We start from the raw sequence: 25761 nt of genomic DNA, 5'->3' as shown, positions 1-25761 counted from the left end.
TAAAATTATTATCTAAATATATATAATTAAAATTTTTATTAAATTGAAAATATTGTTATTTAATGTTTTTATAAAAATTTATATAATATTTTATGAAACATAGAAAGAAGATAAACTACTTTCTGTTGAACCGGAACTACCTATTATTGGATAATATTGCTGTAAAAATAAACTAGGTATCCAATATTGATTAGTATCAGATGGTTGTTCATCAACCCAAGCTAATCCCTCTTTTATCAGATGTTCAATTACTTGTAGTGTTCTTGTTTCTTCCCATCTTAATCGATCCATAATTAATTCAATTGTTACAAATCCTGTTTCTTCAGCTAATTGTAGAACCCTACTATCATCCATAGATAATTCACCTGGAATAGATTGTATAAGAAAACGCCCACCATCAAGGGGTAACAACTCGAAACCATTACCAAGAACTTTAATTTTTTGTACAGCTCTCAAAATATCATCATTTGTAATATTTTCTTTACGTGTCTTACTTCTGCTTTTCAATAGACGTGTTCTAAGATCATTAAGTGTAATAAGTCCACCATTAATATGGTTTGTGGAGAGGCAAACTTCAATAACTTGAACAGCTAATTCATAATAAAAATCACCAACACCTAATTTAGAAGCCCAGAATCCTTTAGATGCTTAAAAAATTATAATAAATTAAAATAAATAAAAATAAAACATACAAGCAAGTGGATCAACGCCAACATGTGCACACATTTCTTGAAAATGCCTTCTAAATTGACTATTCTTTTTGATTTCATTTCTATGTTTGTAAGCAAAATCTTCTAATTTCTTAGTAAAAGTTTCAAGTTGTTGAGAAAAATTAGCAATTTGTTCACTCGCCAACTCTTCACCTTTTGCTGCATATTGAGCCTACAAAAATGTCATAATATTAAAAGAAATTTTTATTTTTTACTTGAACTTGTTGCTTTTGTTGGATAGCACCAACACCAACTCCACGCCTTCTGGTAGCCATTGCCTTCTAAAAATAATAACAAATAAAAATAAACTAATACTAAAAAAAATATATCTATATCAACTTTTGAATATAGTATTATACGTATTTACAAGTATGAAAAAACAATTTACCAAGGAAATTATTGGCCCTACGTTAAAACAGAAAAAGGATATGCTAAACTGGTACTGTGATACTATAGTAGTCAGAAATACCAGTTCATTTTAAACCACTAAATGGCAATTTTTATTTATTTTTTTTTCCAGACAAGACAAAATTTGACCACGTGAGGAGAAATATGAAAATTATCAAAAAATTTTGCTAAAATTTAGGCATATGATACATAAAACTTCTCTGAATTTTCTTTTCTGTTCAAGAATATTTATAATAAGTAAGTACAAAAAATGTCTACTTCTATAAACATAAAATTTTATAAAAGAAAAAAAGTTTAGTATCAATGATTAAGAAAGCTATCATATTTATTTTATTTTTTTTTTTAGTAAATACCAATCAAAATATAAATATATTAAGCATTATCATTTAAAGATTTCTTACTAATCATACTTTCTTCCAAATTCATAAATATTTTTAATAGATTAAATTCTTTTTAATATATGTTAAACTGGTTTGACTATTTTTTAATTATGTTATAATTACGTTTAGATAGTTTAATATTCAAATTTTAATTTTACTTAAAAAACATTTAATCACAAAAATGGCTATATAAAGAAAATGGCTTTGATAACCTAATATTTCTTTTTTTACAAGAATCTCACAGCGAATAAAGTTAATTTTGTCTACTATAAACGAATAATGTTTTTGAATAAATATCTGCTTTTTGAATCACTTCAAATATTTTTCTAGTAGCTATTTGTTTTTTTTTTGTGTATTTTTAATAAATGCTACTTCAATAACCAAATAAAAAAAATGAATACCAACCAACTGTATGGACAACCAGGATTTCATTCAGCAGTTTCACCTCAAGATATTAATCACCAATCCAGGCAACACCACCAACAATCACAATCAGTTTCAAATATGCCAAAGTTAAATTCTATCATACACCAGGCACCTCCAAAACCACCAGTTGAAGCTGACTACTCAATTTCCAATCGCTTAGCAAATATAGATGTTGTTGAACAAAAGATAACTGAACTAATAAAATACACAAAAATATGTTTGCAGGAGTTATCAAGAGATAAACAAATAACAAAAAATAAGATGGAAGAGGCTTCACAAAATTTTCGAAAATGTTTAAATTCTATAGATGTTGATTTATCACAACAATTAGACTATTTATCTAAAGTTTGTGTTGGTGTTGATCATCAAGGATCAACATTTTCTAGTGAAGCTAATATTAGAATTGCCAAACAATCAGAAATGTTAATGGAAAATGAGCTTAAAAAAGTTTATGAAAATTTTTTTGTTAATTACAAAGATGATGATCCTCTTTAATTTATTTTTCAATGTCGTATTAATGTATTTGGATGAGAATAAATTCTTATTTTCATGAATCAATTTCATAATTTTGTATATAATTTTTATGAAGATCAAAAATTAATAAATTAATGTTTTTTTAATTTTAAATATTTATTAAAACATATAAAATAAACTCAATTAAAAATCTATTATTAATAAAATATGACGATATTTTTTTTGGTGTAATTATTCACCGCTACTCTCTTTGAAATCTATATAATACCAGGATTGTTATTATGTGTAAACAGGCGAGTTTTTAGTTCTGAGTTTTGGAAACGTTGATGATGACCCTGTGGACGAAGACGTACTGTTGGAATGTTACTTTTTTTCATATATCCACTACCGGCAATTTCTTTCATTGCTAATGCTGTACCACCAATAAAATCGAATACTCCTTGGATTGGTTTAGTAAATGTATCAACGACTCCTGTTCCTATACCTTTTACAGAACCTACTAGTATACCTTCTTTTTGTGTTTCTTTTGCTGTGTTACTTGCTATAGCAGTTATACCACCTATAACACCAACACCTAATCCTTTGAAACCTGAATAAAGATGTGTTAATGGATTATTTTGACTTGTTTCATTTGATGATTTTATTGCTTTCCTACGTAATAATTCATGATTCTCATCATATGTCAATGTACCAATACCATTGGCAACAGATGCAACTACTTTTGAGAAACTATTAGCTACACCATAACCAAAACCACTAACAAAACCAGTTAAATCTCCTTCGAAAACTAATGCCTGAAAACTTTCTTTGATATCTGTTGCAAGACCTAAAGGATTTCCAAATGCATCTAATGAAACAATAATTCTAAATGTTTGTGTTTTCAATTCACTTATATAAAATTTACTTAAAGATTCAGCAAGAAAACTTAATGTTTCAAATGTATGTTCTTGTTTAAATGGTGGTAATGATATTATAGCATTTTCAAAACTTATCAATTGAATATTAAAATTACTTTTAAATTTTCTTAATCTTTTAGGCATACCATTAAATGGTATTGTATTAATTGATAAACTAACATTTCCAACTTTTAAATGTAATGTACCAAAATAACATCTTCTAGCTGATTTAACATCAATACAATCTAAATCTATACTTGGTGGTTGATTAAAATTATCAGATAATAAATTATTATCATTTGTAGTTGATTCTTGAATAAATTCAAAAAATTTCCATAAAAGTAATTCATCTAAATTAATATTAATGTTTGAAAATAATATTCTTAGGCATTCAAAACAATCATAATGTTCTTTTGGTATCCAATTTAATTCAATTTTAAGTGCTGGTGATGATGAATAGTATAATAAATTTGTATCTTGATCATTTTGTATATAAAAATCATCTCTAAATCTTTCATCAAGTGAATCACAATAAATAAAATGAAATTGTTGAGATTCTTCTATTTGATTATCTATTTGTATTGATTTTACATTTAATGTTCCTTCATATGAGGCATCTTTTACAGTAACATTTAAATATACACCACATAATCTTCCATAAATTAATTCTTCATATGAATTATTAATTAGTGATACTCCAATTCCTTTTGGTATATAAAAATTAATATCATATAAAGAATCTTTATTTCCTGTAGATATAATTTCACTATTTTTTCTTGAATTATAATCAGATATTCTTACAACAAGTGTTGGTCCTTCATAATTTGATATAACATTAAGAATACCATCACCTTCTTTTTGAAATATATGTATAAATTCTGAATCATTTTCATCTAATAATGATATTTCACAAGACTTTTCTAAATAAAGATAATTTTTATCATTTCTTTTTATATAATAATCAATTAATCCACATCTTATTCTACCATCTTTATCAAATTTCCATAATTGTGTTTTTTTTCTTGATAAATCTTTTCTATTAATAAATAATTCATAATTTGTACTATCTTTATTAACATCTAATACATATGATACTGGAGCATCATTTTCAATTGTCTTTAATGATACATTTTCAATATAACCTTCATCAGTAATATTCCATAACTGTGTACAATCAGGAAGATTTTTTTTAATTGAAATTAATCTTACTCGATTATTTTCAACTATTGTCATTACCCGACCTTTCATTGAAGCAATTGTCTTAGAATTATTATCATTATATTGAATAGTTGATTTTAAAAAGATATATGAATAATTTTCATAATTTAATGGTGGTCCAAATGTTGGTTTACTTAAATCATATGTATTACTTTGAAAAGATGATGCTTGTAATGTAAGAAATTTTTTTCCACAAAGATTATCCCATGAATAATCAATTTTACTGTGTGCCTTACAAATTGAACGTAAATAACTTGGTATTGAAGTTTCCATTTGTTGATAATACAATACTGGTATATGTGAATCATTAATTATTTGTATAGGTGGTGGATATAAATCAGTATCAGTAAATGTTATACAAAATCTAGCATTATTTAATGTTATTTCAACTCTAATAAAATTTGGAGTTTCATCATATGCTCGCATATTAACATGAAATGAATCAACTTGATTAATTTTAAATGGTTGTGACCAATATTTAACATCATCTCTTCTTACACAAATCATTTTATTATCTTCAAATGATTCATTCCAAATAACATTTGATGTTGAATCAAGAATAACTTTATCTTTTGAGTATATATCATCAGAATGTGTTACATGAATTTTATGTGAACTTCTATTTATTAATAAATATCTTGGTGTAAAAATAATTACTTGTGTATTTTTATATTTTCCTGTTCCTTGACTTATTTCAACACCAATATTATATATTAATGTTGGTTCATTAGGATGTCTAAGAAATAATGTTAATGAATGTTCACCAGGTGTTAATTTAAATGAATTAGAATACTCTGATATATATTCTTTATTTGGAGCAAATTTATTTCCTATACGAACTTTACATTTTTTTATTTCTTCATCATCTTTAAATGATAATATTAATGGATTTTTATCTTTAGCATATTCATGTTCTGGTAACTGTCCAGCAACATCAGAAGATGAACCACGTTTTTTTACAATTAATGGAATTCCTGATTTATTAACAACCCAATATGTTACCCATATAACAATAACAATAGATCCACTTTTAGCTAAAAATATATTAGCATAAATATCTAATTGTCTACCCTGTTCATCTTCCATACTTATAATAAGTGATTTTTCATCATTTTCTTTTTTAATATTTTCTTTATTAATATTAATAGGTTTAATTGAGACAAGTTTTTCAGTCATAAATTTAATTTCTATAATTTCATTAATATTAACATCAACCATTGAAATATTTTTTGAAGATTTACATAAATAATTTTTATTATTAACTAAACATTGAACATCTGTAGGTAATTGATTTCTAATGATAAGTGGTGAAAATATTGTAATAATTTGTCCTGGAATATTTTTATATAAATAAACTTTATCATCTTGTTTACTTGAAATATATGCATATGATATTTCACCATTACTATGTTTATATTTTTTTAAAATTGGTTCTTGATAAAGTTTAGAAAAATATTCATCTTTTAGATCAATTATAATATATTCAGATATTTTATTAGGTAAAATTTCTGTATCATCTAACAATGATCTTCCATATATTCTTGCATTAACATAATTTAATGGTACATAATAATTTGTTTGAGATTCTATTCTTACTTTTTTCCATTCTATTTCACCATAATCTGTATTATCTATACGAAGCATAAAAGGTACCGTTAAATAATTAATAATTGAAAATTGTGATCTAATTGAGATACTTTTTCTACCATCAGTATCCATTGTTATTGATATAATAATTTTTGTTTTATATCCTCCATTCTTAAATTTTGAATTATTTTTTCGTTTACCATAAACTGTAAACATTTTTATTGATTCAAGACTTATAATTGGAAGTTCTTCATACCCATCAATAAATATAGCTAATTTATTTTGATTTGTATTAACAGTATCATATAAATGAGACCTACTTATAGGTAAAGTGAATAGTACATTTTTATCTACACCAACATGAAACCATTTTACTGATTTTTGTAAAGTACTATCTTTTGAATGAATTTTATCTACTTGATATGTAAATGCTATATCACAACCAGTATCATTTTTAAAAGAATACGACACCTGATTAGTTCTTCCTCTTCGGCACCATGTCTTAAAATTTTCATCAATTGTTTTAATCATATAAGGAAATTTTTTTGATAATGTATTACAGAGATGTATAAAAGATGTTGTTATATTAAAATCTAATGGTGAATCTTTATCAATTTTTATATTAATAATTTTCTTTTCATTTTTTGGTTGAGTTATAGTTAATGAATCAATGATAACAGGATTCAATAATTGTTCCCAATCACCTAACTTAGAATTATAGTATTCCATACTAATTGAACCTTTACAATTAAAGTCATTATAAATCTTTTCAATAATTGTATTTGAGGCACAAATTCTCATTATAGAAACAGCTGGACCTTTAAAATCATCCAAAAACCAAAAAGAAAATTGTGATATATTTATTTGAATTTTTTTTATTTTTGTTGAATTAAATGCAGTTGGATTATTATTTGGTAGTGGTTTCCAATGCTCATGATTTGATAATTTTTTAAAATTTTCAATTGTTCCACTAACAACACTATTAACAACTAAAGCATCTTTATAAGATAATCTAAAACTTGACTCTTTAACATAACATGTACATACATGTTTAGGAAGTTTTTCTTCTAAACGTATTCCTGCTATTAATGAGGCAACCTTTTCAGTTAAAGTTAATTTTGATGTTTCACAACCCAATTCTACTGAAAATTTCATTGGAGTTGAAATTAAACATATTGTATCTTTTTCTGACATAAATATTGACCAACTTAATTGTGTATTCATTACTTCCAATTTTACATTTAGTTGTCCATTAATGTCATCAAGATAAAGACTTCCAGTATATGATAAAATTAGCGACAAACTTTTGGGATCTGAATTATTTTCAAAAAATATAAAATCTGTATCGGTTAATTGTAACTTTAATGAAATTGTATGTTTTCTTTCATGTACCATTACTGAAACATTTTTATTTATTGGCATCTCTTGATTATCAAAAAGGCTATTAAATTCTTTTGACATTGATACTTCTTGTTCAGTTGGTAAAACAAAATCTGTTGTTAAAAGTATAAAATCTTTAATATTTATATACCAATCTAATATACAAAGTATACGAATTTTCTGAAGAACAAATGTAACTTTTGGAGCTTCATCTTTTTTCATTAAAACGTGTATCTCAGTAAAAACACTTTTACTTTTTGAATTTTGATATTTTGATAAAAGAGTATTTTTAAAAAAATTTTCTTTTTCATTTGATGAATTATTTCTAGAATCTTGTAGTAAAATAGAATAACAAACTAAATTTAATTCTGAGTGATTCTCTACATAACTATCAAAACTTAAAAGTACATCATTAAAAACGAGTGTTCCTAAATTTTCATAGTCATATGAATTTTTTATTGGTGTCAATAAATGAAGATTTACATTGTCAAATTGAATTCTAAAAGAAAAGTTAATAAAACTTTTCAGTTGTTCTGCATCAATATCCTGTGCTGGTCTTAATAAACATTCTAATGGTATTGTATCAGGATCTTGAATAATAGAATCACCAAGATTCTTATCTAAAAATCCTCTTAGTAATTTATAAAATTCTGTTGTAAAAGTAATATCTATATCTTTAAAAAAAAGAACTGCAGACATATTAGGAACATTTCTAGATATAAAATTTGATAAATTTCTACTAAATAAAACTCGAAGATCATAATCTTTACCAAGAATTGACTTTGATAAAACTTCAATTTCACTTTCTTTAAAAAAAAATAAAGGTAAACAAGTTTTGTTAGAATTTTTTGGTACCCTACGACCTTCATATATTTTTAAATTTTGTAATAAAATTTCCATATTATCAAGAAGGCAATCTGCACCATCTTGCATAGCATTTTTTTCAATTACATATTCATCATAAAAATTAGTCTTAGAAGCTAATTCAAATTTATTGGATAATAATAAACTTGTAGATTGTAAAATCATACATTGAGTACTATATTGATTTAAAGGTAAAATTATATTTACTTCACAGTTAATATTTAAATTTAATGAAATTCTTCCTTTTAATTTACATTCTCCTATTTCATCTATATTAACTAATCGTTTCTTTGTTATTTGTTCTTGGAGATCCAAAAAATTTGTCCAAAAGTCAGAAAATGTGATGAGAAATCTTTGAATGTGAAAATAGGCAAATCTATAGTTTTTATCAACATTCATTGATATTGCCATATCATATGGTCTTTCTAAAGATAAGTCAGTTGTCCGATTTTTTTCAATAGTAAAGTTTATACCATTTTTTGTACCATCATTTCCCATATTACAAATTGAAATAATATTGGGATACAAATAACTATAACTACATGTATTACTATTAACTAATAATTTACTTAAAGACACATTCATTAACATAGGAGTCTTATCATTATTTCTATCAAAATTTATACATAAATTAACATCATCAAGATCAATTGAACCAAGATATGTATTTGCTCTAGGAAAATTCATAAAAATTTTCAAAGTATCCATAGAAATATTTATTTTCATATTACTAGATGGTTTACAAATATCTATAACTTTTGACAAATACTTTTCTGTAACTTTGACAGTTTTATCAGTATCTAAACCACTTTGTTCTAAAAATTTTGTAAATAAATCAATGTCTTGTTTGTCAAAATTAAATTTATCTTTTGGAATTTTTGGTATTAAACCAATAAAATCTTGTATTAATATCCAACTTCTTCGATTCATTCCAACAATAGCATCTGATATCTGAGTATCAATATTAAATTCTATCTCTTTGTATTTTGTTAAAAATTGTGGATGTTTCCGATTAATGTATGTTATAGATAACAGAAGTTGATCTGTCTCAGACATTTCAAAATCACTAGAAACACAACCAGATATTTTTCTATTAAAATATTTATTTTTTTCTGTTATTTTTTTATCAAACATATCATTGTTATATTCTTTAATTCTTAAATCATTAAAAGATGAATTTCGTTTTTCAATAGTTGTCGTTGAGTATAATGTTGGATTAGACTTAGAGATAGGTTTTACAAATTTAAGCCCATTATTCTTTTGAATTTCTAAAATTTTATCAAATTTATTATCATACATATCACGAAGGCACATTGTTTGAACACTAAATTTATATTTGGTTATAAATTGTTCTGTTTTTGCAAGGCCAATATTAACACCTTCCATCATAAGTGTTGCAAATGACTCTCCAACATCAGAGTCTCCTTCATCATTAAATAAATTTTTTCTTTTTGTCTTTAATTCAACCTCAACTATAGGAATCTTAAAATGACAATAAAAATTATTTTCACGTATTTTAAATTCATCTTGTTTTGGTCCATCATTTTCGATGATTTCTTTTCCATTCATTTCATCATCTTTTTTTATACCAAACATACTATATAAATCATCTATTGCAGATTCATCATATGTCACAGATATAGGTTCTAATTCAGCATTAAATTTATGAAAAACTGTACTTTTGGGAGCAAACCTTGAATAACTCATTACAATAATTGGAGATTTCGTCTCAGTTTCTTGATCACAACGCATTCCATAACTAGATCTTCCAATAGCAAACATCACCTGAGCAACATCAATACTTGTTGTTTCTCCAAACAAACCAAGAATAGTATCATTACCCTCATTAGGATAAAGCATATCATGATTTTGTTTATCAATATCCTCTTCAAAACTTGCACAAGACATATTATCAACTTCAGATATTGTATTCTCATGAAGTAATGAAGTTACCTTAGTACATTGAATATTAAAATTATCAGTAGTCAGGAGAACATTAGTTTTTCTTTCACGTGCTGAAAATGAAACTTTACTAGAAACATTAGACATATCCATTGTGAGGCATCGACTAGCTGGAATATCATTCATTTTATTTTCATTTATTATTCGTAAAATTATTCTATCAATTTGAATAGTGAGATTTGCTAATACTTTATCTCTTGTAAAAATAGCCGTATCATCCCAAGTTTCATTAAGGGCATCAAATAATTCTTGCTCAACCTGTTGTTCAACTTTTTTTAAATTAGGTGGTAATATATGTGACTTAATGGAAGAGAAGTCTTCTTCTTTGTCAAAAAATTTATTATCTTCATCCTCTAATAATTCTCCATTCTTTGAAGCACCAGATATCCAACTTGTTAACCAGTCATATATATTACTTGTCGTTGAGGTTGGATCTTCAACAACATCATCATTTTTTGGTTTAGCTATCAATTCCTCGAATTCGTCATCCTTTCCTTTAACAATATTTTCAAATGATATTTTTTCAATATCTTTATCTATAACATTCATTATCCTCTTAGCCAAAACATCTCTTAAAATACTTAATTCATAATAACTTATTTCATTACCCCTCTCAATTTGTTTTATAAATGCTGTATCACTAGCTTTTTCAGTGTCTTCTATGACAGTCTCAAGAATAGTCAAATGTTTTAACAAAATTTCAGTCATCTCAGGCATTTTCTTAATTTTGTTTTTTAAAAAACAAATTAATCTTTTTTCATAAGTTCTAACGTATTGATTTACAAGTTTTGCTCGATTATAAGCATACTTCATTGTATTTCTACTAATTACTTTTGAAATAGGTTCCTTAACACATAGAATGGCAAACTTCCACCATTTTGCAGGGTCATCTTTTATTGAAACAGAAGGCCTCCATTTTCTAAAATTTTTTGCTCTATCTATTCTTGCCCACTCTTTACTTAAGGCTCTAAATTGATATAATTGAAGAGTTGTCATTTCAACATCTAATTTTGTTGGACGAATATCAATTTTAAATCTAGGTGTATCTTCATGAAAAAGTGGTAATTTACTTAAATTTTTAGACATTCTCATTTGTAAACCAAAAGATTTTATAACATTACAGTTATTTTTGTAATTTTGAGGTAGTAATAAATCTCGTAATTGATCAACACAAGTGACATCAGAAATTATTTGATCATGCCCATTCCAATAAATAGAAACTCCTTTAATATTAAGTTTTTTAAAAGAAAAATTATCGTTGTCATTATTTACAAACCCAGTTTTCTAAAGAAAAATATTAATAAAAAATAAAACTTTGACATACCCATTGGCTATTAGCAGTATTAACAGTAATGTTCTGAATTCTAATACCACAATTAAATGGTACCGGAAGAGTTTGACAATCTTCATATCTAATGTGTACGTTATCAATAATAAGATGAATATTATTAACAATTGATGTTATCATTGAGGCTCCCCACCATTGATTTTTTTCTGAATCATCAAAAGAAGAATAATTTATCCTTTTTAAAATGGCTTTTTTATGCAATTCTTCTAATTCTAATAGTAATTTTTCTTTTCGTTCAATTTCACATCTTTCCAAATACTCTTCATCATAATAATCAAAAGAAGATTCTAAAAGAATAAGAACATCACTAAGTTTAACTATCCATGGTTCACTACGTAACGACGTGATTGGAATTGTTAACGTTAACTTTCCAACAACACCACTCTTAAGAGACAATGGCAATTCTAGTTTTGATAAAGCACTTTTTTTCAAAGGAACATTTTCAAGTTCAACTTGCCCTAAATTAAAACAAAAATTAGTTTTTAAAAAGTGAAAAAAAACTAACCTGAAAGTAGTGCAATCGAGAGATTATCTGTATTGATATCATCTAAGTATTCTCCAACATATCTATTGAGAACTAAGGCTAATAGACCTTCTAGCATATGGAATGTTTATTTGTGAATATAAAAGTTTTACTCAAAAACTATATTCTAAAAAAAAAGTTTACAAAAAAAAATATGTAAAATAATATGCTTTAAAATTACAATCATACCTAACATATTAAAAGTAGAGGATTACTAAAAATACTATAAAAAGAAATTTCCACGTAGTAGAAAAATAGGACAATTAAATGAGGGTAGATCTAAAAGATAAAACCACTTAAAAGTAAATGTTTCAAAATAGTTGATGATTAGTATATATGATCATTATTTACATTTAAACTAAATTTTATATATAAGCTAATATTATCCAATGAATATGTAAGTTTGTACAATAAGTTATGAGATTGTAAATGGTGTATACGTAAGCAATTTAACAAATTGTAAGCTTAATCTTATTGATTACTGATTAAAACAAAGAAAGAATTTATTGGTAAAAACAATAAAAGAATATTTTAATAGTAAAAAAAAATAAGACTTATAATGTACCGTATTAAAAATGATTGAGTATTCTATTACCATAAATAATAAGTTAAGAGGCATTTTACCAAGAAAAATCTTGAATTGAAACAAATGAGTGACAAAAAGCTGCACATACTTGATACTTGATTGATAAGGTAATTTTATTGTATTAAAAAGTTAACTTACATATATAAATCAAATAGAAATCTTCTTACATTAAAATAAAACTTTCACTTCCAAATAAAATACAAAAATCATGCTTATATAAAAAGTTAAGTAATAAAGAAAAGAATAAGATGTTGTATATAGTTACAAAAAAATCATTGTCTATGTAGTGTTTAAATTATGTCTAACACTTTACTTGTCATCCTTTTTCTATTAAAATTAATATCTTTATCCCATGTAACTGGAACACTACGTAATTTCTGTGGGAAAACTTCTAACATTAAAAAGGGATACACATTTAGAGATTTTGAGGTGTGTTTAAAAATAAAAATTGTTGAGTTCATATCAAAAATACTATAGGGTTCACAATCATCTAGAATAGTTGGTGGATCAAAAGCATTAAATAATTCATGGCCATGGATTGGACAAATTGTAAATGAAAATGGCACACATGTTTGTGGTTCAACTTTGGTTGGTAAACGATTCCTTTTAACAGCAGCTCATTGTTTTGGAGATGTCAAATCAAAAAATGACATTTATGAAAATTATAGTGTTTTACTTGGTAGTAATGAGAGAAATAAAGGTGAAAAATATGAAATTGAAACAATTTCTATTCATCCTTATTACAAAAGAAATTTTATTGCTTATGAATATGATATTGCCATTATAAAGTAAGTTTGTTTTTTTTTCTTTTAAAAACTTTTTTTAGACTTACTGAGCCTGTAAATATAAATAAGAAAATAACACCAATTAAAATATCAAAAAATCCTGTTAACAGGTATCGTGTTTGTGTTGTAGCAGGATGGGGTATGACGTCAGAGGATGGTGATCAAGCAACATTTTTAAAAGAATTACAATTACCTGTTTTGTCAAATGAAATTTGTAATGATTTTATGCATTATAGAGGATTAGTTAACACATTATCAAGTTTTTGTGCTGGTTATAGTGATGGCAGAGATGATGCTTGTAAGGGTGATTCTGGGGGTCCTTTAATGTGCTTAGACAACGAATCATGGGAAATTCATGGTATCGTAAGTTGGGGTGTAGGCTGCGCTAAACGTGGATATCCAGGAATTTACACAAGTGTTTATCTAGTTAAATCATGGATATTTAGCGAAATCATAAAGTTAAATTCTAACATTGAAAATGTTTGTTTGTAGATATAAAAGTATAAAGTTAGCAACTATATATTTTATAATTTTCAACAACACTAACATTATAAATTGTCAAATATGTGCTGATTGTGCGATGTATATTAAATTAATTTTAGATATATTTTTACTACTGTAGTTTTAAATATATTTTTTTGTACTTTAAAATCTTTTTATATGATTAAAATTAAAAATTTTATATATTCATTTACAGGACAGATTACAATGTTTTAATAAAATTTTCCTTGTTGAGTAGTAAATAATACAAACCAATTTGTTAGAAAAAGTTATTTAATTATGCTTATTTTTTTAAACAACAAATTTTACAACTTTGGATTGCTTGTTGTAATATTTTTTTTTATTAAAAACACACTACTACTCTACAATCATTTTACTATTTCTAAAACAATTTGAAAAAGATCGTGATATTTTGTAAATATGTACTTTTTAACTTAACAATCATATATTTATGTCTTAACACAATTAAAGTTGAAAAATTTTAGAATAAATTTAATTTTTGTAACATATTCACAATATATATACAAACAAAAATAATTGCTTATAAGTTTTTCAACGACATAACATTAAATCAATAACTAGTATAACAGATTGTAAAGGGAAAAAATTTATTATAAAAAAATTTAAATTTATACACGTAGAATTATGGGAAAAAAGTAATATAAATGTTTATGAAGCAAAACAATATATTTTCTTAAGTATTTCAAAAAATAATCATATAGATGCAACTACATACTTCTCAATATAGCTTTTCTTTTAAATTATTTTTTAAAATATTTTTTATGAAAAAAATAAAACATATCACTCTTGTAAGAAATTTATTCAAAAATTTCTTATGGTAATACATAAAATATAGTATTTTGTCGTGTAAAAAGATAACTTTTATACTTGTATGTTTAATTTTTTATTAATTGAACTTTCGTGTAAATCAAAATTATAAATATATTGTAACATTAAATACACCAATAATAGTATTGTAATATTTTTTTTAATATAATTTCATTTGAATATACTCTTTATGTCTAGATGCATTTTTAAAAGTTCAAATTACCACACATAAATGTTAAGGCATATTTTTGATGTAGAAGAAGTGTTTTAATTGATTTCACTAGGTGAATAGACAGTTTATGTCGGGATAAAAATTTTAAAATGACTTGAAATTTCATATTTATCAAGTCCATTGGAAAGTAAATTTAACTCAAACTGATGATATAGTATCTGGTAATAATATTAGTAGGATTCTCAAAAATAGTATTAAATTCATTGTTTTTTTAAAACAAAGTTAATTTATAAACATGTAAAAATCGTGAATTAAAATTTATAGTTTAAATCGCGTGAGATCATTTGTTAAAAACTAATTGTTTGAAATACCATTTAAAAGTTATTTTTGATCCTTAAAATAAAGTGCATAGAAAAATTTTACATGTAAGTATTTTTTGTTAACTTTATATATTAAATCAAGTTATGTAGTATTTGGCATTTGTAGTATTTTAAAATAAAGATTTTCATAAGTTACATTCTTTTCGCATTTTCAATGTGTTTTAGTCATCATTCTTTTTAGTAATTGCACAGATACATATTTACTTCCACTGTTAATTCAAAGTAATTGTAAACTTCGGAAAATCTTTATACCCATTAATATATAAATACTATAATTTTTTTTTTGTTGCGTATTAATAAAATATAGTGAGCGCTTTTCAAAAAATTGTAAATTTATAATCTTTTTGAGACATCCAACTTCAAGTCACATTTTTTTTTTCTTCGCGTTTTCAGAAAATGGCAAATTATCAGAAAAAGAAATTTTTTTTAATAAATTTTTTATTTTTTAATTAATTATTTTTTTAATTTTTTTGTAATCGGCGGCATGAGTGACCTTATTGTGGGCGTATCGGTTTTTAATGCAAATATTTTTCTCTCTCACACAGAATTATTAAAGTAATATGTGCGCCATTTCTTCTTATTTAAGTACATCATAATTTCTTTTTTTTGTTTTTTACTGAGAATTAAATTTCAGGAGCTATAATATGAGTGAGAAAAGAGTTCTTCAAATAAACAAGGACCTTTTCCATTCTAGGGCAACGAAACTTTATGAGCATTGGGTGAGTTGGTAGTTGTAGTATAATGTATATTTTTTCCTCATTTTTAGGATAATGAAGAATCACTACGTGACATCAATGCATTTGTTTTTCTAATGGGATCAGATGATGACAGCATCAGTTATTCAAAAACATTGTCTTTACATGTATGTTAAAAAGTAATTTAAATGTGTAATAATATTAAATTGTTATTGTAGGCTTGGTTGTATAGTTGTACAATAGTGGACACAATAATTATTCTTACAAAAAAGCAAATATATTTTCTTGGAAGTTCTAAGAAAGCAAAATATTTTCAACCTGTTGAAAGTGAAGAATTTCATGGAAAAGTACCACCTTTTAAAACAATGGTTAGGGATAAGAGTGATAAGGACAAAGCAAATATGACTACTTTAGTTGGTGTTTTAAAAGAAACTGGGAAAAATTATGGATTCTTCAGTAAGGATCGTTATATTACTGATTTTGCTAAAGCATGGACTGAGATGACATTAACCAGTGATATTCATCAATGTTTTACGGATGTATCCATACCATTTGCAAAGTTATTTGCTGTAAAGGATGAAAAAGAGATTACGTATATGAAAAATTCTGCACAGGCGACAGTTAACGCATGGACACATTTAAAACAACGTATTGTAACTATTATAGACCAGGACAGAAAGGTCAAACATAGCAAATTGGCTGATGAAATGGGAAATGATTTTTCATCTGTTGTTGTTCAAGGTGGTCTTATTGACAAGGGTGTTATGGATGTTTGTTATACACCAATCATTCAGTCTGGTGGTAAATATGTACTAAAGTATTCAGCTGAATCAGATGATAAACCTTTGCACTTTGGAACTATAATTTCTTCTTTTGGAATGCATTTTAATTCTTATTGTTCTAATATTACAAGAACACTTATGGTTGATCCACCAAAAGATTTGGAGAATGCTTATGAAACTCTTCTTAGTGCTCAAATGGCTGTCATAAATGCCTTAAAACCTGGAGTCAGAGTTTGTGATGCCTATAAAGCTGGAATTGAATGCGTTAGAGAAGCTAATCCTAAACTTTTAGACAATCTTTTCAAAGCCAATTTTGGTTTCATGATTGGTATTGAATTCAGAGAACCAGCTTATCTTATTAACGAAAAATGTACAGAAATTGTAAAAGCAAATATGACTTTTACTGTAGCATTGGGCTTTCAAAATATTAAAAATCCTCGAGCTAAAGATGAGGGTTCAAAAATTATTTCCCTTATGGTTGGTGATACAATTCTTGTTTCCGATGAAGGATCAAATGAAATTCTTACCGAAAAAGCAAAATCTCGTACTAAAGCTATTTGTATTAGGTACAATGAAGATCCAAAAAGTGGTAAAGAAGAAAATAAAGAAAATAGTGAAGCTTCATATGGAAGAGGTAAGCGTTCTGTACTTTTAACAGAACAAACAAGAAATAAAACAACAAATGAAGAAAAAAGAAAGAATAAACAAAAAGAATTAATGGTTCGGCTTAATGAAGAAGCTAGAGATAGAATGACAGGAAAGTCAAAAGATATAAATACTGTAAAGGAAAAGAAATCAAATGTTTCATATAAAAAATATTCAAGATTTCCTCAGACAGATGAAGTTAAAGAACGTCTAATATATGTTGACAAGGAAAATTTATCTGTTATATTACCAATTTTTGGATATCCAGTTCCATTCCATATTTCTGTAATTAAAAACTGTTCTCAATCCGTTGAAGGAGATTACACTTATTTACGTATTAATTTTTCTCACCCAGGATCTCAAGTTGGACAGAAAGATAATTCTACCTCTGTTAATCCATTGTTATCATACATAAAAGAACTTACTTTTAGAACATCAAATATAAGAGAACCTGGTGAATTAAATACTCCGAGTCATAATCTCGAACAGTCCTACAGATTTATTAAAGAAATGCAAAAGAAATTTAAAACAAAGGAGGCTGAAGAACGAGAAGCAGAAGGAACAGTTAAACAAGATAAATTAATAATTTCAAATTCTAAAAATAACCCTAGACTAAAAGATCTTTTTGTCAGACCATCAATTGTTGCTAAAAAAGTGTCAGGTTCATTAGAAGCGCATGTCAATGGCTTCCGTTACACCTCATTAAAGGGTGACAAAATTGATGTTCTTTATAATAACATTAAGCATTCCATTTTCCAACCATGTGACAATGAAATGATAATATTGATTCATTTTAATTTAAAAAATCCTGTATTGTGGGGAAAAAAGAAATACAGTGATATTCAATTTTATACTGAAGTAGGTGAATTAACTACAGATTTAGGGAAATTTCATCATATGCAAGAGAAGGATGATATTAAGGCAGAACAAATGGAAAGGGAAATGAGAAAAAGACTTAACCAAGCTTTTCAAAACTTTTGTGATAAAGTTACAAAACAAACTAATGATCAAATTGATTTTGATATACCTTATCAAACATTGGGATTTTATGGTGTACCATATAGGAGTTCAGTTTTTCTCAAACCAACATCTTCATGCCTTGTTAGTTTAACTGAATGGCCAACACTTGTTATAACATTATCAGAAGTTGAATTAGTTCATTTTGAAAGAGTTTCTTTCCAATTAAAGAATTTTGATATGGTATTTGTTTTCAAGGATTATACAAAGCCTGTGCAATTTGTACAACAAATTCCTACTCATCAATTAGATAGTGTAAAAGAGTGGCTTCATTCATGTGACATTAGATATACAGAAGGTATACAATCACTTAAATGGTCAAAAATTATGAAAACTATTATTGATGATCCAGAAACTTTCTTTGAAGATGGAGGTTGGAACTTCTTATGTGATGACAGTGGTGATGAAGCTGCTGATGCTGGAAGTGATTCTGATGAAAGTGTCTTCTCTTTATCTGAAGGTGGAGAAAGCGATGAGAGTGGTGAAGATGAAGAATACGATAGTGGTGAAGTAACTGAAGACTCTGAATCCGAAGCTTCTCTTGATTCAGATGAATCTTCAGGAAAAGATTGGTCTGATTTAGAAGAAGAGGCAGCTAAGCATGATAAACAAAGAGCTGTCAAAGATGAAGATGAGGATGTTAGTAGAAAGAGGAAAGTACCTAGCAAAGGTTTTAATTTTGGAGGTGCAGCTAAACGTAGAAGGTAATCCACAATGTGGTTTACAAAAAAATGTTTTTTTTGTCTGAATCAAAATGGTATATAATAATAAAAGTAATTGGAAGCATTTTGGTACTATTTAGTTTTTGTAGTGCCACTTTTTTTTCATTATTTGCACGGTTCCAATGTCAATTTATAATTATTTATACATATTTTGGCTAATTGTATTTGTAATGGATTTTTGATTTTTCTAAATAAATTTTTGTTTTATTAATATGTTAATTTTCTAAAACATGAAAATGAATTATCATAATTGGACTTCACGATAAGGATATGTTTTTTTGGGGATTCTCAAAAGGTATCTTTACATGAAACTTTTAAATATTAAAATAATCAGTAAAGTGGTACAAGATATCATTTAAAAAAACTTCATTATAACGAGAAAATAGTAGAAGAATAAAATATTTGCTAAAAAAATTAATAATCTCTATAAAAATAAATGTAATTAAAATTAAACAGCATAGAATTATGTAAAGTATCTTCAAAAATAACATTTTAAGATTCCGTAGGAAATCTTAACTCTGAAATCTTTCAAAAAAAGTAAAAATATAAAAGCTTAAAAATAAAATTTAAGGAAAAAAAACGATAAATACAATCAATAAAATAGTATATAATATAGAATGATATAAATAACTTTCTGAAAAATAAAAAGATTAACTTTTGGAACTTTTGAAATCAGAAGTTGAGAAAACTTTTTGTAGTTAAAATTTTAAAAACTCTTTAAGACCAATGATTAAAAAAATTGTAAACAATATTTCTAAGTATAATGATAATATTTATATTTTAATAAAACTGATTTTTTGTTAAAAATTTGATTTTTGAATTTTTCGCACTATTGAGATATAGCTTATGAAACATCTCAAAGAAAATTAATTCTTGAAAAATAAACTATTTTAAAAAACATTTTTATAATTAGATTCATTAACAATCCAAAGGACAATATATATTCAATTATCTAATAAAAACATATTCTTGAAGCATCTTGTAAAAAATAGTCAACAAGAAAATACCTATGTTAAATATTTTGTTTTTTGTCCTTTGTCAAAAAATATTTTAAATTAAGTTTTTTTACTTTTATTAAATAACATCATCTATCTTAATTTTGTTTTTTATTTTATGTACGCTATTATTATTATAAACAATTATTTTAAATATTTTAAACTTCTAATTATTTGTTATTGTTTGCGCAATTAATGCTTCTTTTTTTTTTAAAATATTTTTAAACTTGTAAACAATTTACAAAATATGCCTATATAAATGGTGTAGATTCATTTTTAAAATTATCACTTTATACTATTTTTCAAGCAATGTATGACGCTAAGATTGCCGTTGCAGCTTCCTGCATATGTTCTGGAATAGCTATTATTTCAACTATCTATGTAACATCATTATTATTTAATGAAATTTCAATAATAAAAGATGAAGTTGATGATGGTATGCAATTTTTCAAGAGTGAAACAGACTCTGTTTGGAATGATTTAATGGAATTACAACTTTCTGTTACACCACCATCTAAACCAAGAGAAAATCCATTTAATAGTATCTTCCGTCAAAAACGTCAAAATTACAGAGGACTTCCTTCATTCTGTCAATGTGAACCTAAGCGTCTTGCTTGCCCACCAGGAAGACCTGGACCACCTGGAAGACCAGGTGAAAATGGTAATCCAGGAATGCGAGGACCACCAGGAGAAGATTCACGTGTTACATATGCTCCAATTTCATGTCCTCAACCATCTAGAGATTGTATAAAATGCCCACCAGGTCAACAAGGATTACCAGGTCCAAATGGAGAATCTGGACCACCAGGACCAGATGGACAACCAGGTATTCCAGGACCACCAGGAAAAACAGGAATACCAGGAGCACCAGGACCTCAAGGAGAACCAGGAAGACCAGGAGAACCTGGTATACCAGGAAAAGAAGGAGGACCAGGATCTAATGGAACAAGAGGAAGAGGAAAACCAGGTATGCGTGGTCAAAATGGACCTACAGGACCTCAAGGAAATTCAGGAGCTGATGGAAAACCTGGTATGCCTGGACAACCAGGTCGTGAAGGACCACCAGGACAACCTGGAAATTCAGGAAGTCCAGGAAGTGATGGACAACCTGGAAGACCTGGTACACCTGGATCACCTGGAGCAGATGCTACATATTGTCCATGTCCACCAAGAAGTGCAGCATTTTTATCAAGACATTAAAAAAATAATTTTAATTTGATTAAATATCATTTATTCTAATTAATGTCTAATAAAAGTTCATCTTTTCATTTTATGTCTATTAAAGTAAAATTTTGTGATAAAATCTTTTTAAATAATATATACTTTTTATCAAACAAATTACTAACAGTTTATTTATGATAAGATACATTTAATATATAATCATTGACAAAATTATTTTTAATAATATTAACCTGCTTGTTATTACTTAATAAACTTAAAATTTATCACAAGTATTTAAAAATATATATATATTTATATACTTATATGTATGTCATTTTATAATGTTTTATATTTATAAATAATCCTTAAAAAAATATAATTATAACTTTTACAAAATAATTTTATTTTTTTCATTTTAATTTAATCAATTAAAAATAATGTAATTTATTAGTATTCATTTAAACATAAAAAATATAAAATTATTAATAATAACTTGTTTATTGTTTAATAAGTAATATGAGGTAAAACAACAAAAATAATTACATTAAAAAACGTTTAAATGAAGTACATTATGGCTATGAAAATAATAATAAATCACCATAGTAACAAATAAATGTTAACTTTTTGTTATTTATTTTTGTGACATAAATATTTATTTTATCATTGATATTAAATATAAAAAAATGTTTCATATAACAAATGAATTAAGAATAGTTTTTAACAAATATCTGGAATGTAAAGATGAATCTGTCCTTCGATTACATTTAATATTACTTATAAAAGATATTTTTAAAAAAGATATTGAGGAGGAATATAAAATGTAGGTAAATTTTTAATAAATTATTTTAATGTTTGTTTTTTTTTTTATTTATATAATTTAATTTAGTTACATGAGTAACCAAAACAAATTTAATGAAGAAATAAAAAGTGAAAGTGAAAATAAATTAATAATTGATGAAAAAATTTTTTATCATATCAATAATATTAGAGAAAGAAAAAATTTTACTAAAATTAGTAAAATAATATCTATTGTAAGTAATGAAGTTAAAAAAAATTATTTTAAAAAAAGAAGTGATACATATTTATTAAAGTTTGATGATTCAATTGGTCTACCTGATTTTAAAGAAATTAATCAAATATTAATAAATATTTGCTCTAATAAAATAAATATTAATAGGAGAAAAGAAGCCATTAAAAAGTTACTAGAATTAGATGCATTGACGGTAATTTATTGTGAAGAATTTAAAATTTTTATGAATTCAATTAATATTATTTTTCAAGAAAAATTATTACAAGAAAGTATTTTAAAATTTTTTACATGGATATGTAATTCAGAAGAGTTTCATCTAATTTATAATTGCATTGTTTTTCTTTTAAATGAAGTACAAATAAATATTGAATGGTGGGGAAATCCAAGAAATAATAATATCATCCTTTTTCATAAACTTTTATATTCACTTTTAATAAATGTACCAGAAATTTGGAAATTTTTAAAACAACATAAAGTTGAAAATATTTGTTACCTTTTTAGAAAATATTATAAATTATGGCCTGATAGGTGTGTTATCATATTTATATATGCTTATCTAGATAATAATACCGGTATTTGGAAAAGATTTTTGTCTACAAGTATCTTCTGGAAAAATGTAAATATAGATGAGGAGAAGGCATTCTTTGACAAATTTATTTCATTGGATGAAAATTTAAACATTAATGACTTTTTTTTTATTATAAAATCTAAGACAATTCACCAAGACAAAATAAAAAATATGATTAAAAATTATAAATTTGAAATTTTTAATATATTTAATAGTTTCTTTAATATAGATGAAAATAATAAATAAATCTTATATTTTTATCTAATTTAATTTTTAATTAATAAAAAAAATCCAATCTAATAAAATAAAAAAATTAATGAATAATTGAAATATTAATGATATTTTGGAAATATCTAACATTTTTCATGACATTAAAAAAAAAATACTTTATTTAACTGTTTATATTAAACAAAAATAGCTATTAATCTTTGATTCTAACCTATGGATATTTCCCTTTTTTTTTAAGATATACTTTAAATAATATAACGTCAGAATAACAATTATTTTATTTTCTTTATATTATTTATATCTATATTATTTTCCTTATATGTATTTTAACGTAGTTACCACTTTAATTAAAGTACTTTTTTAGTATAATTTTTTTAGGTGACAAAATACAATATTTACATTTTCAATTATATATAAATTTGAACTATATCATTTCTCTAATTACATAGTGTCCTAATATTTCATCATTCATAAGTAGAAATGCTTTTTATAAATATACTATAATATTTTATTTCTAGTAATGTTTATATTTTTTATATTTTTATATATATATATATATATATATATATCCTTCTTTCATTTTAATATTTAAGAATTTTTCTATAAATTATTTTTATAAAAAGCTTCTTTTATTACCTTAAAATTTTAAACAAAAGTGTTATATATATATCTATATAAATATATAAAAATTTTTAAAATATTCTTAAAAAAGAAATATATTTTATAAATAAATTGCCTTTCTTTGATCACCTATTATTGATTTTTTTTTTTCACAAAATAAAGGCAATATTTATTATATAGTAAAAATATATTTTTTGAAACAATCATTATACCCAAACAAATATTTAAACAAATTATATTTCTAATATAATTTTTTTTTCTTTTAATTTATTATAATAATATAATTTAAAATTTATTATTACAACGGAAATAAAAAAATCTCAAAATCATATTCATTTAATAGTTGAATGTCTCTCTTACAATGACAAACTATTATACAACACATTTATAATATCTTTTTTATTTAAAATATCCATTAAATCATAATACTTTTACTTTATAAATGTAAGATGTAAAAATGTTTCTTTTTAATAAAAATTAATTGAATATATGAGCAAAAATTTTTTAAACATTATTTAAAATATTATAAAATATATTATATAAACGATGTTGATAATATATATATATTTTTTTATATATATTTTCAATATTAAATACTTTTTTTTTGATATTATTTATATATTTGTTTAAATTTTACTAGATACATTTTATAAACATTAAAAAAATTTTGATCCTTATTATTGTACAATAATTATAATAATGTTTTAAATTCAATTATTATTCTATTTACAATTTTTAAAAAAATCAATTTATTTTCTTTAGAAATATTTATTTGTACTTTATACTGATATAAAAATTTTTTTTTTATGGAAAAATTGATATATATTAATAAAAAAAAAATTTTTTTTTTTAAAATAAATAAATAAATATATTATTTTAAAATATATTTATATATGTGTTAATATATGATTTATTATATATATAAATTTTTAAAAATTAATAAAGGTAAAAAAATGAAACATATCTTTTTTAATATTAATTTTCTCATAGTTGTCTCAAATAAGAGGAAATAATTTTATTTATGTGAATGACACATTTTTATTTAAGTCTTCTGGATTGTAATTAAAATTTTATACAATATATATTTGTATTCAATATATATATGGTTATATTAATAATTAGTTCTTTTAATCAAAATGAAAAGTAATTTTTAATATTATTATAATTTCTCAAATAATAATTATTTTTTTTTTCAAAATATTGTTTAATTTATCTATAAATATTATTGTATCAATATTTGATAAAAATTTGTATTGTTATTTACATCATTTATTATTTGTTATAAATAACTAGAAAAACCCTTTTTAAATAAGCTTTTTATCTTTATTTGGTGTGACAATAACTGATGATCATTATTTGATGGTAGTTATAAATATATATATATATATCTAGTATAAAAGTGCAAAAATTTATTATATATTAATGTTATTCAATATAGTTAAAAGAAATTATTTAATATAGGACACTTATTATTATATTTTATTAAAATTATACAATCTCTGGTTTTTATAATTTAATATTCAAAAAATTTTATAACTTTATATCTTACATCTAAAATTTTTAATTTAAAAGCATATTTTATTTGCATTATATGATATACATATATATATATATATATATATGTTCTTTAAACTATTTGAACTTTCAATTATTTTATAAATACCAGTATCAATCAAGAAAAAATTATTTTGTTTAAAAAACGTTTCTATGAAATAATTTTTATCATCACCATCTTTCTTAGTTGTTACGCTTTTCTATCATATTTTATTTAATACTTTATAAAATTAAAGTTTTTATTAAAAATTTTGATTTTAAAACATGTTTAAGAACAACATTCTAATTTTTATTTCTTAATTTTATTTTAATAAA

At 24.4% G+C, this 25761-nt stretch overlaps 7 protein-coding genes across 7 annotated transcripts; 5 read left to right on the top strand and 2 right to left on the bottom strand.

Moving 5' to 3' along the window:
* Nucleotides 1-90: 90 nt before the first annotated feature.
* Nucleotides 91-1544, bottom strand: SRAE_2000227900 (Vacuolar-sorting protein SNF8; the record flags this gene model as incomplete). Its single annotated transcript, XM_024653331.1, has 6 exons — nt 91-365; nt 426-647; nt 693-882; nt 926-991; nt 1099-1115; nt 1520-1544. 6 exons carry the CDS (start codon nt 1542-1544, stop codon nt 91-93), a joined length of 795 nt encoding a protein of 264 aa, XP_024506818.1.
* Nucleotides 1545-1891: 347 nt separating this feature from the next.
* On the top strand, nt 1892-2419 carry SRAE_2000227800 (Mediator complex, subunit Med11 family-containing protein; the record flags this gene model as incomplete). The annotated part of the gene is made up of 1 exon (XM_024653330.1): nt 1892-2419. One exon carries the CDS (start codon nt 1892-1894, stop codon nt 2417-2419), a length of 528 nt encoding a protein of 175 aa, XP_024506817.1.
* Nucleotides 2420-2655: 236 nt separating this feature from the next.
* Nucleotides 2656-12255, bottom strand: SRAE_2000227700 (Vacuolar protein sorting-associated protein 13D; the record flags this gene model as incomplete). The annotated part of the gene is made up of 3 exons (XM_024653328.1): nt 2656-11589; nt 11630-12111; nt 12159-12255. 3 exons carry the CDS (start codon nt 12253-12255, stop codon nt 2656-2658), a joined length of 9513 nt encoding a protein of 3170 aa, XP_024506816.1.
* An 804-nt stretch (nt 12256-13059) lies between these two features.
* Nucleotides 13060-14039, top strand: SRAE_2000227600 (Peptidase S1 domain and Peptidase S1A, chymotrypsin-type family and Trypsin-like cysteine/serine peptidase domain-containing protein; the record flags this gene model as incomplete). The annotated part of the gene is made up of 3 exons (XM_024653327.1): nt 13060-13191; nt 13240-13550; nt 13589-14039. 3 exons carry the CDS (start codon nt 13060-13062, stop codon nt 14037-14039), a joined length of 894 nt encoding a protein of 297 aa, XP_024506815.1.
* A 2033-nt stretch (nt 14040-16072) lies between these two features.
* Nucleotides 16073-19275, top strand: SRAE_2000227500 (FACT complex subunit SPT16; the record flags this gene model as incomplete). Its single annotated transcript, XM_024653326.1, has 3 exons — nt 16073-16147; nt 16195-16290; nt 16342-19275. 3 exons carry the CDS (start codon nt 16073-16075, stop codon nt 19273-19275), a joined length of 3105 nt encoding a protein of 1034 aa, XP_024506814.1.
* A 1318-nt stretch (nt 19276-20593) lies between these two features.
* SRAE_2000227400 (Nematode cuticle collagen, N-terminal domain and Collagen triple helix repeat-containing protein) lies at nt 20594-21484 on the top strand (the record flags this gene model as incomplete). The annotated part of the gene is made up of 1 exon (XM_024653325.1): nt 20594-21484. One exon carries the CDS (start codon nt 20594-20596, stop codon nt 21482-21484), a length of 891 nt encoding a protein of 296 aa, XP_024506813.1.
* Nucleotides 21485-22335: 851 nt separating this feature from the next.
* Nucleotides 22336-23289, top strand: SRAE_2000227350 (Hypothetical protein; the record flags this gene model as incomplete). Its single annotated transcript, XM_024653324.1, has 1 exon — nt 22336-23289. One exon carries the CDS (start codon nt 22336-22338, stop codon nt 23287-23289), a length of 954 nt encoding a protein of 317 aa, XP_024506812.1.
* Between the last annotated feature and the right edge of the window lie 2472 nt (nt 23290-25761).

This window comes from Strongyloides ratti (genome assembly GCF_001040885.1).
Source record: "Strongyloides ratti genome assembly S_ratti_ED321, chromosome : 2".
Taxonomy (NCBI): domain Eukaryota; kingdom Metazoa; phylum Nematoda; class Chromadorea; order Rhabditida; family Strongyloididae; genus Strongyloides; species Strongyloides ratti.
This window is presented reverse-complemented; position numbering and strand designations above follow the sequence as displayed.